At 39.5% G+C, this 16362-nt stretch overlaps 2 protein-coding genes across 2 annotated transcripts in view; one reads left to right on the top strand and one right to left on the bottom strand.

Moving 5' to 3' along the window:
• Positions 1 to 2382, bottom strand: part of LOC144631106 (CLK4-associating serine/arginine rich protein-like) — a 35597-nt gene extending 33215 nt beyond the window's left edge. The window contains exon 1 of the mRNA XM_078489488.1: positions 2117 to 2382. Within this exon, the coding sequence (XP_078345614.1) occupies positions 2117 to 2215 (99 nt within the window). The 5' untranslated portion in view covers positions 2216 to 2382. The remainder of the gene's footprint in view (positions 1 to 2116) is intronic.
• A 358-nt stretch (positions 2383 to 2740) lies between these two features.
• LOC144631134 (uncharacterized) lies at positions 2741 to 16076 on the top strand. The gene is made up of 7 exons (XM_078489524.1): positions 2741 to 2874; positions 3983 to 4103; positions 9583 to 9699; positions 10419 to 10565; positions 11034 to 11556; positions 12302 to 12547; positions 14233 to 16076. Exons 1-7 carry the CDS (start codon positions 2792 to 2794, stop codon positions 14640 to 14642), a joined length of 1647 nt encoding a protein of 548 aa, XP_078345650.1. The 5' UTR covers positions 2741 to 2791; the 3' UTR covers positions 14643 to 16076.
• The last annotated feature ends 286 nt before the right edge of the window (positions 16077 to 16362 follow it).

Here is a 16362-nt window from a genome sequence, read left to right as displayed (position 1 = left end):
GTCAGGTGGCCTTCAGTTAGTTGGAGTTGTTGCACTGTAACGTAATTTTAAGTAATCTACAAACTCTGAAGTTCAAAACCAACTAACAATAATAATTTATTATTACAGACTTGGAGAAAAAGCAAACATATTTTGAATGAAATTAACAAACATGATGCAATGTTTTGAACCTGATGAATGTTTCCTGAGACATCTGCTACAGGTTAATAAAGATAATTGTTGGCAGTGTAAAATGAAGCCATTGGTTATGGTTAAAATTTAAGGAGTGGTGAATGGTCCATCAAAAAAATTGTCTTACAGAATTTGAGTCAAATTTTATGGCCAACTCGCACATTGGACTAAACTTAAAGAATATTTCAGTTTTAAACTTACCTTGTACTATTATTATCAGACGTTTAACCTAAGTTCTATATTGACACACCAAATTTTGGCGATTCTGAGTCTTACTAATAAACTAATATACACATGCTACTTTTAATTAAGAGACTTACGTGAGGCTTTGATATAGCAAAAAATCAAAACCACAGCTCAAAAACAATTTACATTAGAGTTGCAGTTAATTGATGTCATATCTGATTGTTTTTCCCTCGAAACATGAGAATAGGGGCAACACCATTTTATACCCCCCCCACCCACTAGCCTCCCAGGCAGTCGTTTTAAGGGTGATGTTTCACTCCTTCCCATGATTGCCCCTAAAAATGACTTCGTGGAAGGCTAGCCACCCACCCCATGTCAACAAGATTGTCTAAAAGGTCTTGAAAGGTCACTTCTGAGGGGGTTGCTTGGGTTACTTCTAAGGGGGTATCATGTTGGCACTTTAACTTTTATCCTTAGGGGAGAATATCGTCTACGGCAGTGGGGTGGGGGGTTGAAAAATGGAATGACCCTTAATTATGCAAGTCATTTTAGTGTTCATGCATTTATGATTCACAGTATTCAGTTGGCACATTATTTTTGGTATGAAATGTTTTATAAATTTACTAATGGTATGCAAGCTTCAATTATGCCAATATTTGCAACTTATTAAGCTAGCTTGCTGTCAATCTCGTTCCTAGAGCCTGTATTCCCCTTGACCAGCGGTTGGGAAACAGCAGTTGGCTCTCGATGAATTCAAAACCCGAACCAGGAAATCCTGGTTCTGGTTTGATTGTGTGCATGCACTAGAATATTGTGGATGAAATGAACAAGGTTTCAACAGCCAATTAACAGTTATTGGGCGAGGTTGAGCAAAATATCATGATTTGTCAGTGGCGAGCAGATTAATTATTTGCCGAAGCCAAAGGCTGAGGCAAATAATTGATCTGCGAGACACTGACAAATCACAATATTTTGCGAGAACCGAGTTCAATAATTGTTTTATCATTCAATCACTGAATTTGTTTCGCACAAAGTACCTTCGGGAACTGTGTGGAAACTGCACTATTTCTTGCTGAATTAATGCAGACGAAAGCGTAACTTTGCCTTCGATAATATGAGCTGGTCTTCATCCAATTCTTTCAGAATATTGCTGTAATACAATAAGAGGAAATTCCATTGCCTTCTTTGTAGTTTTGCTGTTTTTTCGGGCCTAGTAGACAAATCCAGCCGCTCTTCTTCATCTCTGGAAAACGAGCTGCTATTTTTCTCGGAAGTGGACACAACTACACATGAGCAAAATATTATTTGTAGCAAAATCACTGTCAGATGCTAATACGCACGAGCAGACCATTATTTGTAGGCAGTTATTCGCAGATCACGTGGTGGGCTCTCAGCCAATGAAAAGGAAGAAAAAATTGCATCGAATGATAATTAGATTTGGCCATGTTTTTTTTAGGGCTTTCAGACTAGCCCAGAGGTCCCGATCCCTGGCGCAGACCAGAAGGATTGCGGCCTCTGGGGACGAGATTGGCTTGCTGGCAAAAAATTACATGCTGTAAGCTTGTAAATATCTGCTTAAGCTTATATGGCAGTGTGTACATAAGCTTATAACCTCTTTGCAATTGTATAATTTGCATCAGTAAAAAATGTTTTTTTTTGTTTTTAGGATCCGAGCCCTTTGATAGGCTGCAGTGTTACCTTCCATGCCTCAAAATCCTTGATCTACGATAAAAATATAAAAAAGAAAAAGAAATCCAACCATCCTCTCGTAGAAAGCCCTTCTCCTTTCTGCTCTCTTGCGATAGTCCACCATCATCCCTCGTAATTTCTTCTCTTGCTTTCTCGCCTCGTGCCACATTTTCAAGTCTCTTTAAAAGTTAAACCAAATACTTATAAAAGCTATGAAGGATCGTTCTTATGTATTGGCATCCTGAGAATTCCTAATTTGGTCAGAAAAATAAATTAAACTTGTATAGTATTTTTCCATTCTCCATAATGGAAACTTGGACGAACTGTCGGACGATCCTGTCGGGACCCTGTCGGACGAACTTGGACCGAAACAGTTTTGTGGACAGCGGACCTTCACATAGGCGCATATTCAATACTAGCTTTACGAAGCGGGAATAAATACGAGGGAGGGGAGAGTCAACCTGTCTCGTTCTCTTTTCTTTTTTTAAAATAAACTTTCGCTTTTATGTGCAAGCTTAAATTAATCTTTACGTACAATATTTCTTCTCCAAAAGTTACAAAATGCGATTTTTGAAGGAAGGACTAGGAGAAAATTGTGTTTTACGAAGTAACTTTTTTGAGGGGACCCTAGTGATAAACGGTTATCGCAATGATCACGCACCGTGCGCGTGTTTGATCGCGCAGATCACGGCTGATTTCGGAGGAGTGTGATGGCGCTGGAATGCGGTGCGGGATCGTTTAGTCCATGGAAGCTTGGCGTTACAGCGCGTTAAATACGCACTTTCAAAACTTGCAGCAAAAGCTGTTGTCGACAATGCAAACTTCAAAGTAAGTGCACTCCTTTTTTACTCAGCAAATAGACGAGAAAGCTGTAAATAGCCCGCATTTAATGGCGGTCCCTCGTTTCTCGGTTTGGCACGTAACGGCTTCTGCTTGCACGCGCGCAAAACACGCTTTTGTTTTCTCGGAAAGAACACATTTAACTTTAGTTTAGAATAAATATAGGCTTCTTAGTTGATTATATGTATATTGGCATAACTTCTACAGAGGCTAAGCTTCACGCTACGCGGCGGTGATATAATTTTATTCAAAGTATCGTCGCTTTTTCGCTCAGCATTGAACCTTATTAAATTCTCTCACAAGTTCACTTTTCACGCACGAAGCTACCGCGTATTAACGGGCTACTCGCGCTTTTGTTTAAGTTTTGGGGATATTCAATAGTTAAATTGGGCAAAAGCAACTGTAAAATGTAGCTTGCTTCGGTTCATTTGTAGACTGAAATACAGTGAAAGTGAAATTTGACACCAGTAAAAGTACGTGAAGTTTAGCATTGCTTTGTTCAAATGTCCTTGCATAAACTCCAGTGGGGGAGGGGAGAGGAGGGGAGGACGAGGTGATTTCTCAAGTGAAAGGAGCAAGGGGACATTCCATTTTTTTATTCCCCCCCCCCCTAAGGATGGTGGGTTTTTGCCAAGGGGGAGGGGATTTTTTCTTCAAAGAAGCCAACAAAATTTGGACCATTCTGAATTTTTTCCTAAGGTGCCGACAAACAATCAACCCTTCGGATTTCATTTTTCAAAGGGCACCAACAAAAAACTGAGGCTTTGGATTCCTGTCATCCTAAGGGGGGTGCTGATAAAAAATGGAACATTCCAAGGAGCTGAAGCTTCAGGATAAAACAAATACATGATTTAGCCTCCCTGGGGGACTGTATCACACTTTCAGTGAAATTCCAGAGTCAAAAGCAGATTTGTCAGTGTGCAGAGAAAATGGATTTTCTAGGTTGCCCTATGTACCTGGGGGGTGGCAGGGTTGGGGATCAGGTGGATATAAAATTGAATGGTCCACAGCTAGCTATAAAGAATGTAGGATGTAAGTGATCCTTTTATGGTTATATTCATCATGGTACTAAACTAAGTGTGTTTCTATTTCTCAGGGAAAATAATTCAGTTAGTGTTGAACCTATGGATGATGATTACTACAATAACAACATAACCAACTCAAAGCCTGGTGTTAAACGGAGAGCAGCAGACGATCTCCAAAGTGGCATTTCTCAGGTACTGAAAGAGAGTTAAGATTGCAAGTTTTTCAGGTTTAAAAACCTGCAAGCTACAGTTACAACTTTTATTGTCAGGAGTCGGGGTAGAGCCCCAGGGTGGGGTGGGGGGAGGGTACTTTTATAGTAGATTATACAGGGTGGTTTTGCCTGAAAGGGGTACTTTTTGCAAGCTGGAGGTGTAAAAAAGGTAGAGATTTTAGAGGTTAAGTATAGAAAAGGGGAGGAAAAGCTGAAATTAAGGTTTGCCCCTAATGGCTAATTCCTCCAAGTATTTTAAGGGTTATTCAAGTTAAATATAAAAATAAGCGAAAATAAGCCACGACGTTTCGAACTCATCTTACCAGAGTTCATTATCAAGTAGATATGAGTAAAATAACGGTCCAGTTAAGTTTAAATGCAAATAGAGGTGATAGAGTATATTAGAATTTTTTAAAAGCAGTGTTTCGCGGTCAATAGCGTTCACAGTGTCGACCGTTATTTTACTCATATCTACTTGATAATGAACTCAAGATGAGTTCGAAACGTCGTGGCTTATTTTTGCTTATTTTTATACTTAATTGTATATCGAAGCCCCCCACGGACCCCAATGTTCTCTCATTAGTGTTCAAGTTAAAACTTAAGAAAAGGTTTAAGTCTTTCAGTTTTACTGTAGATATGTGAAAGCGGTACCATTTTTCATGGAAGGTGTTCCAAAGGATTAATTTTACTCTCCAAAATGGTAAAGAAAAGGATGAGGTTTGGTTTAGGTGGAGCCTCCCCTTGTAAAATTTTATCCCCCCCCCCCTCAATTACTTTATGTGATTTTCCTCGCTCATGTGAAAGATTCCAGTCTAACAAGATGCATTAATTAATATGTAAACCATCAAAACATAAAAAACTACTTCTAATTTCATTTACATTTAGCTAAAATAACATGTAAGTTAATTTGAGTCAAAGTTTTAATCACAGAATTGACTTACTGGTACCTGACATACATGATGTAATTTAACTTTAAATACTTCTTGACTTGTAGTTTAATTAACAGAAATTGATCAATAATATTTCAAAATGTGAAATTTTCTTTAATTATAGGAAAATAATTTTTAGTATCTTTTTTGATAATAGGGGGGGGCGGGGAATTCTTGATTTTGAATTCTTCTATAGATTTCAGCAAGACGCTCATAACTTTAGCAGTCAGAACTTGCAAAAACAAAACCACTAACTGTGAAGATTAATTATTGAACCATTTGAGCTAATAAAATCTTCTATAACTCTTAAAATTGCAGAAGAAACAAGCTGTCTAAACATGATGAATTGAAGCAGATGTCAAAGTGTACAAACTGACCAGGAACTGCCAGCTGCATTTAAATACAAAGCATTTTCTAAACTAGTTTTTATAGCCACAGCCTACTTTTTAATTCCCATTGTGATCATAAAACATAGATTTGTGGATTTAAACTCTGTAAAATAGTGATGTTATTAACTGTAGTTAAATCTTTAATATATACTGTAACATTTTTCTAGACTAGTTCAATCTACAAATCTTTGAAACATTTTTTGCAAATCCTTTTTCAAATAATGTTTTTAACAATATAGCCCTCTGCTGTATATTTCTTACTTTTTAATACTTGAACTTGGTATCAAAATAATATCAGTTTTTAAAACTGTTTTAATACCCTTCTTACTTCTTACAGTCAAACTTAAGACACAGTCAATCAGAACCTTAATATTTATTTTGTAAGTAAACAAAAAATATATTATGTTTAATTGTTTTGTCCTATCTGAAACTTTGTTAAGTTAATATTCACAGGTCACAGAAAGCTCTTTTTTTTGCATATTTATTTTTGTGGAGAAACTTGTTTATTGAGATATATATTATCAGCACTTGATATTCAAGAGATTTTCTGAACATGTATACGTGACATGGTTGTACAGTATCAGACAGGTTTATTAGCCATTATAGTTGAGACCTCTTTGAATGTTATTTACTCAAGATTATTATTTTTATGCCTTAAAAAGGAATAAAATGACTTAAAGTAAAAGTTTATTAAGTTTAAGTTATACTAAGAAATTAAACTCTCTACTGGTATTAGAGTTTGTTTTCCTTTCATTTTGTTTCAACTTACAAGATTCAATTGTAACCCACCTGTTGTCAAAGTTTTAAAATCAATAAATGATTAAAATCTTTAAACTCTTTGCTTTTTCCCCCTCGGGTTTTGGTATTGGACTGGTATGTTTCCAGAAACCACACATGGTCTTATTCAATGTCTGAGTAAATAGATCAGTTGACAATAAAGTTTCTGTGACCCTTCAAAGCCATATGCTCTTAAAATAATTGCAGAGTGCCTGAAGGCTCTATGTAAGAAATCTTGGGTGCCCAGCTTTAAAAACCTCTTTTGATAGCAAAACTACAATGTATACATGTCGCCCAAAGACAAAAGTAGTTTGCCTGTGGGACCCGGGGTCAGTGGCATGGATTGTGTACATTACCACATTACTGCGGCTTTCAATAACACGCGAACTGTAAAGTTTAAAACCTGACTAACGATTGCAAATACACAGCCAACAATAATAAAGCTTGAAAAACAGAAACAAACAAAATTGATCGAAATCTTCCGACCACAACTGACAGACATGACCTTTTGAATGCGTTGAAGTAAACTTTTGTTTCCTAAGAGGTCCACTTAGATAATTGACTGAGGCAAAATATGTAACTACCAATGTAAAGAGCAAAGTTTGTATGTTATCGAAAGGTGCAGTAAGCTTCATCATTATGTTTTTCATTATGTTTTTTACCCTCGGATTTCAGAGTAGCTTGTACAGCTAATATCTCCGAGCATTTTAACAGTACACAGCACAATGGGCAAAGACCAGACCACAACACCGGGAACTCCATGCCCTACTCTTTACGATAAGTGTGTGGGTTCTTTTACGTCCCCTGCTGACCTTAACACTGAAGATGCAGGAGACGGGACCTACGGTTTATCGTCCTTATCCAAGAAGACTAGAATATCTAATCATTCGCAGATGTCATTGCAAAGGCAGCATATTCTTCTCAGTTATTTTAAGACCCTGAGTGTTGGTCCGGTCTGGGACTCGAACCCGAGACCTTCCGCACAGTAGTCCGGCGCTCTACCAACTGAGCTAACCGGTCGGCGGTAGCAAAGTTTAGGTTAAAAATTCTGTGTCATCTCTTTCTCCATTGAAATTTGAGCTTTCAAAGTGTACTGTAAAATTATGGTTATAAGCCCCCTTCAGGTTATAGGCCCATCTACCTGTAAACAAAAAAATGCATCTGATTTTAACCTTCCCTCCTCCAGATATAAGCTAGCCTGCGAGAGCAGACGCATTTCCGGCCGTCGCTTCTCTCCGCCGAAAAATACATTAACCTCCTTTGCAACTGAAAATGTTCTTCTGCAAAGAACTACTTTCACCGGGGTAAGAAACCTTCGATGTTTCAGAAAAATTGCCATAGCATCTCGCAGACAGCTCGTTACAGCTTTGTCGCGAGGGAGCCGCGTGGTGTGCACTCGTGTTTTATTCTATCGCGTAATCTAATTGGCCAAAGAGAAAACAAAAGATGCGACGTCACAGAAATCGTTTCCTGGCTCGGTTTCGCAGACGCTATTTTTCGGCGGAGAGAAGAGACGGCCGGAAATGCGTCTGCTCTCGCAGGCTAGATATAAGCCCCCCTCCTGCCGAATGAAAAAAATCTCGATGATTTGGTAAGTGCAGAATGCAATATGGAACAATTGAAAGTATGATGTTTTATATATGTTCGTGTTTATTTGCTTTACTTTACTTTCGGAAAAACTGTTCACAGGCTACTTGTATTCTTTCCTAGGTGTTCCTTACGTTAATCTTTGCAAACGTAACACGACACTTTCGTTCGTTTGTAACAAAATACTTTTGTTTTCCTTGAAAATGCCGTAACATGAAACTCTTGTTTTTTGTTTGTTTTACGGCGACATCGATGACATTTGTTTAATTTAATTAAGTTACGGTTTAAACTGCACGAAAGACGATTCTCAAAACTAAAGAACAAATCTAATCAAAAAACATCTTTTTCGAAAGGGTTTTTAAAACGCAGTACAGCTACGATATTTGTTTCCTGGTTATCAGGTGTTCACGCCGAAAATCCCGGTGCAAGTTTTTGCATACCTAATTACGATTTACGAAAGCGCTGTGAACACGTCACACGCTCACTCAAGCATGAAGCCGAGAAGCACGTAGTGTGAAGATTTCTTTCAAGAAATGTCGGAACCGTCACGAAAGCATGTTCAAACACTAAAGCGGCAGAGGTTTTACAAAATAAAACGGAGGTTAGTTCAACCGATGGAGAACAAATAAAAGGAAAGGAAGTGACGGATGTAACATGATATTGTTGTTTTTTTCTCGCAGATCGCTGTGATGCCTTTTAAGTCTAATTAAATTAACGCCACGGATTCTACAGGAATTCAACCGCATTGAAAAGCACACCACGTTAGGCTTTAATACAAAATTTCTAAACACGTCACTGTTATTTTAATTTTCGATAGCTTGAATTTCAGTTTGTTATTGAAACAGCAAACGAGATACTTTTGTTTTTGTCAAAAACATGTAACATACTTTTGTTTTTGTCAAAAACGGATGTAACATGATGTTTATGGTAACGTGATTTATTTTCTGCAAAGAAGGCGACATTGATTATAACACAGATGTTATCAGGTTATCAATTAATTATGAGATGCTAGATCACCTTTTCTAAGAAAACAGCATTGCCATATCAAGAAATATTTCACATGATCTGCTATGACGCCTTACTGTCTAATTCAATTAATTTGTGGTTTTAACTTGGGGCCACGGAGTCTACACGAATCCTTCTGCAGAAGAAAAACGCAATGTTCGTGATGAAGACTGATCTGCGCATGCGTTTAGCACAAAGTATTTTTTCCAGAAAGAATTGTACCACAAGGAGAGCATAGTGCTTTCTGAAACAAATATATACCTTGAGTTCTTCAATTGTAAGTATCGTAATGGACTCCCCGATTTACCAAGGGCACACGGTCAGGTGCTCTCCATCCCCTCCCCCCTTTACAGAAATAATTAATTAATTGATATTAATTAATTAATTGGTGATGAAAAGTTTACACCGCGTTAGCGGTTTAGTGGCTTAGTGGTTTAGTGGTTTAGGGGTTTAGCAAACGCCAACCCACCAAACCATCACAATAGTGCATTCTGCACTAAAAACATATTTTGATCAACATTGCCATGGTTTGTTTCGAAAACGTTTTTTTATATATTCTCTGATTTCTATGCCCTATCCCAGACTAAACTGCTTGAAAACCATACCCTTCACAGCGGCACATACCTATATAGCCCATATATGCGAGTGCCCCCCCCCCCCTGGGGGGCAGCTACCCAATACGTACTTTTATTTATTTTTTGACATCCTAAAACAACTGTTTGTGTCAATTAGACAATGCACATGGACAGTTTTGCTTTGTTTTGGTTTTTAGGGAAAATATGTGAAAAATGACAGACCACCCATGTGGACGTCCAACTCTTGTCTGAAACTAGATGTGTATACACAGACAGATTCTTCATTTGTCGCAGACAATTACACAAAATCTTTGGTAAGGGAGGCCATCTGGCTTTTTGTTTAACCTATTTGTCACCTGTTGAATGCAGTTGCATTTTAAAAATACCTACAGGGGTTATTTGCCAGGTTGTTTTGTATTGTGAGTTGTAAGAGAATGCTCAGAGGAACTGTAGGGCTTGTTTTGAATGTTAAATCTTTATGTTTAGATAGTTTTACTATGTGTTATTGTTGTATCATATCCAAATAAAAATCCAAAGACTAAAGGCCTGGTCGAACAGAGGCACAAGAATTTGCAAGTTCAACTTGCATACAGACTTGCATTGGGTAGCCAAACGAACTTGCAAGTTTGCTCGCAAGTGCACACAAGTTGTCAAAAAAACCATTTCAATGCTACTGCCCACACTGCAATTCAGTACCTAAAGTAAACAACAAGACTTGCATTGACTTTAAACGGTGAAAAACTTGTGCTAACTTGCAAGCTAATTTGATCAAGGCCAAAGTGAACGCAAGTCATCGCAAGTCAATGGAAGTGCACCCAAGTCCTGGCCAAGCAGTGTTGCAAGTAGACGCAAGTTTTCAACTTGGGACTCTGGCCGCAACTTAGTGTGAAGCGTAACAAATCTTCATCTGAAAATAAGTGCCCCTCCCCCCTTCCCCATTTTTTTATAAGCCCACCTGAAAGGGAGATTGAACAAACATTAACCCAGGGCTTATTTTTCACTGACAGTTATGTGGTGTGCTTTCCTTTCTTAGTGTTATGTCAGCGATATGGTTCAAGCAAACAACAAAAAACTGGAGAATATTGAAAAGTTTCTTGAGACCCTGGGATGCAAGATTGAAAGCTTTCTGACAAGTGACTCAGGCAAGCTTGCCAAAACAAAAAAGAGGAAGGCAGATTTGGTAAGGGAGTTGTCGTATTTGAATTTTGTCCAAGGTGACATTCTTTTTTATCTTATTCAGATCACTATACTTACTTTACACTACAGTACATTAATGTACTTACATCACTTTAACTTACAGTGCATTTCTACATCACCTTTTCTGTTATTTTTTTTAATTGTTATTTGTTTAAGGCTACACTTACTATGTACAAAAAAACATCTACTAACAGAAAATTTAAGAAGCATGTTTAATAACAAAAAGCAAAAAATACCCTAAAACCATATAGCCATCTACATGCGTTGCGTGCGTATCATATTTCATAATTTACGCAAGGTAACAACCACTATGCCTAACACATGCGTGCACCCCATAATTTGTTCAATTTAGTATTCAATCAATTTAATGCTCAGGTCAGCATGTTTTTTTTCCATACTGTTAAATTTTGTGGTCAACCAATGTAATGCTCCTCTCGCTGTTCTTTTCCAGATGACCTTAAGTCACCCGGTAGCACCAGAGGCAGACAGTGGGATGCCTGTGCCTACAAGCAATGGCATGTCATCTAACAAGGCAGTAGTTAGCCCCAGGGTCACCAACATACCAGCCCCGGCAGACAGCACCAAGTCACCCAGCATGTGTCTGTCGCCAGGGCTGAGTCCTTATGCCGCGCACATCGAGACTCCAGCCACCATACACAATTCTGTAGGCTGGAGCCAAGGATTCCAGCAAGGGCTTGATGGCACAGCAAGGCAAACTCCGCAGACTGCTCCTCAAGAGCTGCAGCCTAGGCTGAGCGCAGCATTAGGACAGGGAGCAGAATCAGCGACGAGGCCGGTTACACTGGAAGCAAAGCTGGAACCATTGTCCAGGGGTGCAGAGAGAGAAGAAGTGGAGGAAGATGAAGACGTGCTAGTTCCAGTTATTGTTTCACTGGTGGATAGAGAAAGGAAAAGTGTTACTATACAAGTTCCGCTAAAAGATATTATTAATGGGGCTCCCTGCACTTTGGAAGGTATGTAAAATACCATCTCGTTGCCTGGGCACTTTTCCTATCAAATAATCTCTTCTCAAATTTGAAGTGAGAAGCGCCCTGGTAACGAGAGCTACGTCATCAGTAAGTGATATTTAGCTAGGGTCTCAGACATTCTCGTCCCCATAGCCCTTTCGTTTCTCTTAGCCGGATTGGCACGAGAAAACGGAGGGCTCTGGGGACATAGGATTTTTGAATTAATTCGAATTTTTTTGATTGGTTGTTTGGAACAAAGAATTCCTAAACGCAAGTCGAAAACGTAACGACTCTCTCATACATTCTTTTGAAACGTCATGACTGCATACATGAAGACCGGAAGTCCTAGAATCTCGGACTGGAAATCCTGTGTCCCCAGAGCCCTTTGTTTCCTCGTGCCAAGGCCCAGCCGGCTAAGAGAAACGAAAGGGCTATGGGGACGAGAATGGGGTCTCAAAAAGCTCTTGGGTAAAAGGAATGCAGAGGGGGTGCAGGGCGGGGGAGATACGTGCCCACGAATGGAGAGAGGATTTTAAACCCATTTGTTGTCAACCACTACCCATAATACAAACTCGTGCTTGTTTCCCGCGCTTCCCGCCGGCTTCATGTAGCTGCTTCGAGTTTTGATTGGTTTACTGGTATGTCTGTGTCCTTTGTGATTGGCCAGAGTGATTACTTTGGTTTTACGAGACTCAGTTGAAAACCGCTCCATAAAAATCACGAATTATTATTATTATTATTTTTTAATCAGGTCTGGAACATGTGTCTTATTCGCAAGGCTGTTGGCTTGGCGATAAAACCAACCCTCTTTCCCGTGTGTGGTTCTGTGGGAATCCCAAGGTGCTGAATCGTTCAGAGGCGTCGGGAACGAATCCCGCCAAACTTTCGCTCAATTTGCTGGAGGCGTTTTTCGTTAGAGAAGAGATGGCAGCTTCCAACATCAATGGAGCACGTGGGAGAGAACTGCTAGATCCAATCAAAATAAAGGGCATTCAAGGTCGGTTTTACACTTAGTTTTACAAGTTAAGTCTCTTGATTTTCCCAGGAATTGTCGAAAAACCTCCTGTAAGCGGACACCCGCGGGTCGCCCTCGGGTCACCCTCGGGACCAAGTGTAAGTGTCCTTTTACGGAAGGTTGGAAAAAATGGGCAATAGATTGGGTGCTTGCAATTTGACTAAAAATCTCGAAAAATTTCGGCCGGAAAGAAAATGGTACAATAATTTTCCGGAAAATCCGTTCGGAAATTGTTGGCCTTCTTTTTAGGTAATTCTTTCATTCCGATTAGAAGGGAAGTAATCGTCAAAAAGTTCTGAACGGTATAATCTGTTCGCTTATCCCGTTTCCAGCATCCCATAAAGGCAAAACCTTAACCGTAAATCGAATCATAAATAGTAAGCGCCATAAATTTCGGACGGTTATATTTTGGAAAAACACCAACATTCAACCAGGGTGTCACACAATGATTGTTCCTGGACTAGTTGTTTTAAGCGTCGGCATCAATAAAGGTTTGTTTTTACTAGCGACGAAGTCAAAGTCGGAGTCGTTAGAGCGCGTACGACCTAATGAAAATCGAAAATCAGAATCGGAGTCGGAAGATTCCGAACATTTTCGTTTTCTTCCGATTTCGCTTATGACTCCGTCGCTTGTGACTCAGTGAAAACTAGATTGTCGGAGTCGCAAGCAGAAGCGGAAGAACAAACCAATCACAATGCTAGTTGTTAGTACCTCCGACTGAATACTTTCTTACTGCTTTCGACTCTGACAATCTAGTTTTTACTGGATCATAAGCCACGGAGTCCTAAGCGGAATCGAAAACTCTGCTTACGACTCCGTCGGTTTGATTTTCACTAGATCGTAACACTGTGCGCTGGCTTGCGACACTGACTCCGTTGTTAGTGAAAACAAGCCCTAAAGCAGTTTTCAATTGAGTGTCGTAAAACCAAAACCAAAAGTAAAACCAAAGTAATTACTTTAGCCAATCACAAAAAACACAGACAATTCAGTGAACCAATCAAAACTCAAAGCAAATACATGTAGCCGGCACGAAGCGCGGGAAAACGTGCGCGCGGAAGACACGAATGGTTTTGGTTTTACTTCTGATTGGCTGAGAAAGTGGCGCGAGATTTTTAAACCAATCACTAAGCGTAGCAATGCAAAATCAAAGCAAACGCAATTAACTTTCGACACTCAAGTGAAAACTGCTCTAACGGGGGATTTGTCACGGATTTTAACAAATATATGAAAAAAAAAAAACGAAATTTATATTTGAGTCGTAGGAAACCTAAAAATAATGGTCCATTTGTATAAAAAATGTCTATACTAGAGCACTGAAACTGTTGACAAGCGTCTTTGGCTGCAGATAGCTAGGATGGAAATGGATTGCAACTTGAAACGTTGAGGCTAAACCTTTCAAGTTGTTTCCGTGCGTGTTCAAAAAAATCGATCTGATATTTATAGCCGAAGTTTGATTTCTATCCACAAATTACGCTCATATCTTCCTTTAGATGTCCAATGATAATCTTTTTCATGGGTTAAGTTGCCTACCACAAAATTCAGAACAGTTAAGACCAAAAATCTGCGAAATCCCAGTGACGTAGGCCCTTTTAAGCATCGATCCTTCCCTTTACGTTTTGTGCTTGAGTATGATGTTTTACACATTTTATTCGGTTTTCTTTTTTCAGTTCATATTAATTACAAGTTTCCAATTGATCCCAATAAAGAAGAGTTACGATGGCAGTTCCTAAAACCCAGAATTGACAGCAAATGTCGCGCGCAGAGGCGTCTGCAGCGAGAAGCACAAGCAAAACTCTATTCTCCCCGCGAGGCGGGGATCCCCGAGAGGTCTCGCTCCCGGTTGCCCCGCGTCGACCCCAAGGAAAAAGATCAGTTGTTATACGGGTACAGCAGAACTGCTGACCTCGGGCTCACGACACCTCGGCCACAGGTGGCCGTGGATGATTTCCAAGGGCCTGGGACGGATGGTGGTGAAAACCAGTTGAGTGGTGCGAATGGTTTGGACCAATTACAAGCCAATGAAGCCATTGTGGAGATAGCTGGGATCCCTGTGAATGTTGGTGAAATAAAGGAATGAGAGCAACAAACTTTCCACCACGATGGCGGAAATTTGTACCTGGAAGTGAAGTAAGAGAGCTTAGCTATAACTGCTTGATGAAGTTAATGTCACAAATCAGCGGTAAGCTCTTGGAATACATCACTTGCAGCATGTTTCCGGGAAGCTCGAAATCTTTCTTTTATAATAGCAATGAAATCAAGAATGTATTGACTTTGAAGAAAAGTGCTTGACAAGTGAAAATAACACATTAGGAAATAAGATTAATGAACGGCGACGAGGACCAAAATGGATTACGATGTGGACATATTTGAAAATGTGACATCCACCTGTTCTTTGACACCATGCTTAGGGACGGACCATTATTTTCTTGGAGGGGGGAATGAAAAATTTTCCTCTGCAAACTTTTTTTTAGTTTATGCACCGCTGCAAACATTTTTTTTCGAAATTCTTACTATTTTTTTTGTTATACATATCGTTTTTGCAAACAATTTATTTTGTCTTTCCAGGCCCTGCAAACAATTTTTTTCAATATTTTTCATCCCCCCCCCCCCCCCCTCAAAAAAATAATGGTCCGTCCCTTATTCGTAGTGTATCATAGGCGATTTCTATTATTTTGGGGGAGCTAGGGACATAGTTCCTGTTGTTTGTTGTATTGTTCTTTTGAAGGGTAGCGAGCCATTCATGTGAGACCTTGCGAGAACTGCTTCATGACCGCCCCAAATTGAAAGGGCCGTTTTTATTAATTGCTTTGCCACTGGTAAGACTAATTAGGCTACGTTTACACGGACACGGTTATCAATCGACACGGTTTCATGACCTCGAAACCGCATTGAAAACGACACGGTTTCGAAGTGTTTACACGGAGCCTATATAACGATTTTCCGACTGTTTTCGAATGTGATTGTATAAGCAAGCGCTGCTCTCTATGCGTGTTTCACCATGTTTACCCTTCGCAAGCCAGCTTGTTCGTGCCAAAATACATGGCCGTTTTCAAATCGATGCGGTTTCGCCGTTTTTGATCGTTTACACGACAACGAAACCGTATCGTTTTGAAAACGCTCCACTTTTGACAGCGTTTTCAAAACCACCCGGTTACAGTAGTGGTCTCGATCGGTGCCGTGTAAACGACAGGCGTAACCGCATCGCTTTCGATGCGGTTACAAATGAAACCGTGTCCGTGTAAACGGTGCCTAATATTACGCCAGATAAGTCAATTATAGACCAGGAAGTCTGCAAAGCGAGCATCCCATTTTACGAATAAACTTCATCGATTATCGATTATTCAGTAGATAAGACTGTTGCGGGTGTTGTACGGACACATCAATTGTTTAACGGATATACTTTTTCAGCGAAATAATTCTAGACCAGTTAAAATCAACACATAGCTGCGAATTATGAAAATGTATTTTCACGAAACACTTTGACTTTATCCAATAAATGTAATGGTGTTTTGCCAAGTTTGATGTGGTATATACCTTACCATTATAATAATATGAGCGATTTTTTTCCCCGATCCTTGGCCGGGTTGTTAAAAAGGTGTTTTTACTGGTCATGCACTTAGCTTCATATCTCTACGAGATAGCTAGTTTACAGGCATGCCACTGAAACAGAGGAAACAAATATTTTTAAATGAACATAACAAGGTTAAAAATCCTAACTGGCAGGAGGCAAACCAGTTGGCTATATACAAAGCGTGGTCGAGGATTTGAACTCGGGACAACCGAGAAACAAATCCAGC

Source organism: Oculina patagonica, chromosome 11, assembly GCF_052425735.1.
Source record: "Oculina patagonica isolate OP01 chromosome 11, crgOcupat, whole genome shotgun sequence".
NCBI classification, from domain to species: domain Eukaryota; kingdom Metazoa; phylum Cnidaria; class Anthozoa; order Scleractinia; family Oculinidae; genus Oculina; species Oculina patagonica.
This window is presented reverse-complemented; position numbering and strand designations above follow the sequence as displayed.

Excerpts from the sequence above, each read along its gene's own strand:
- LOC144631134 (XM_078489524.1), top strand. The coding sequence starts at position 2,792 with ATGGAAGCTTGGCGTTACAGCGCGTTAAATACGCACTTTCAAAACTTG. Across the intron at positions 10,566-11,033 it reads AAAAGAGGAAGGCAGATTTG|ATGACCTTAAGTCACCCGGT; the intron begins GTAAGGGAGTTG and ends GTTCTTTTCCAG. Across the intron at positions 11,557-12,301 it reads GGCTCCCTGCACTTTGGAAG|GTCTGGAACATGTGTCTTAT; the intron begins GTATGTAAAATA and ends TTTTTTAATCAG.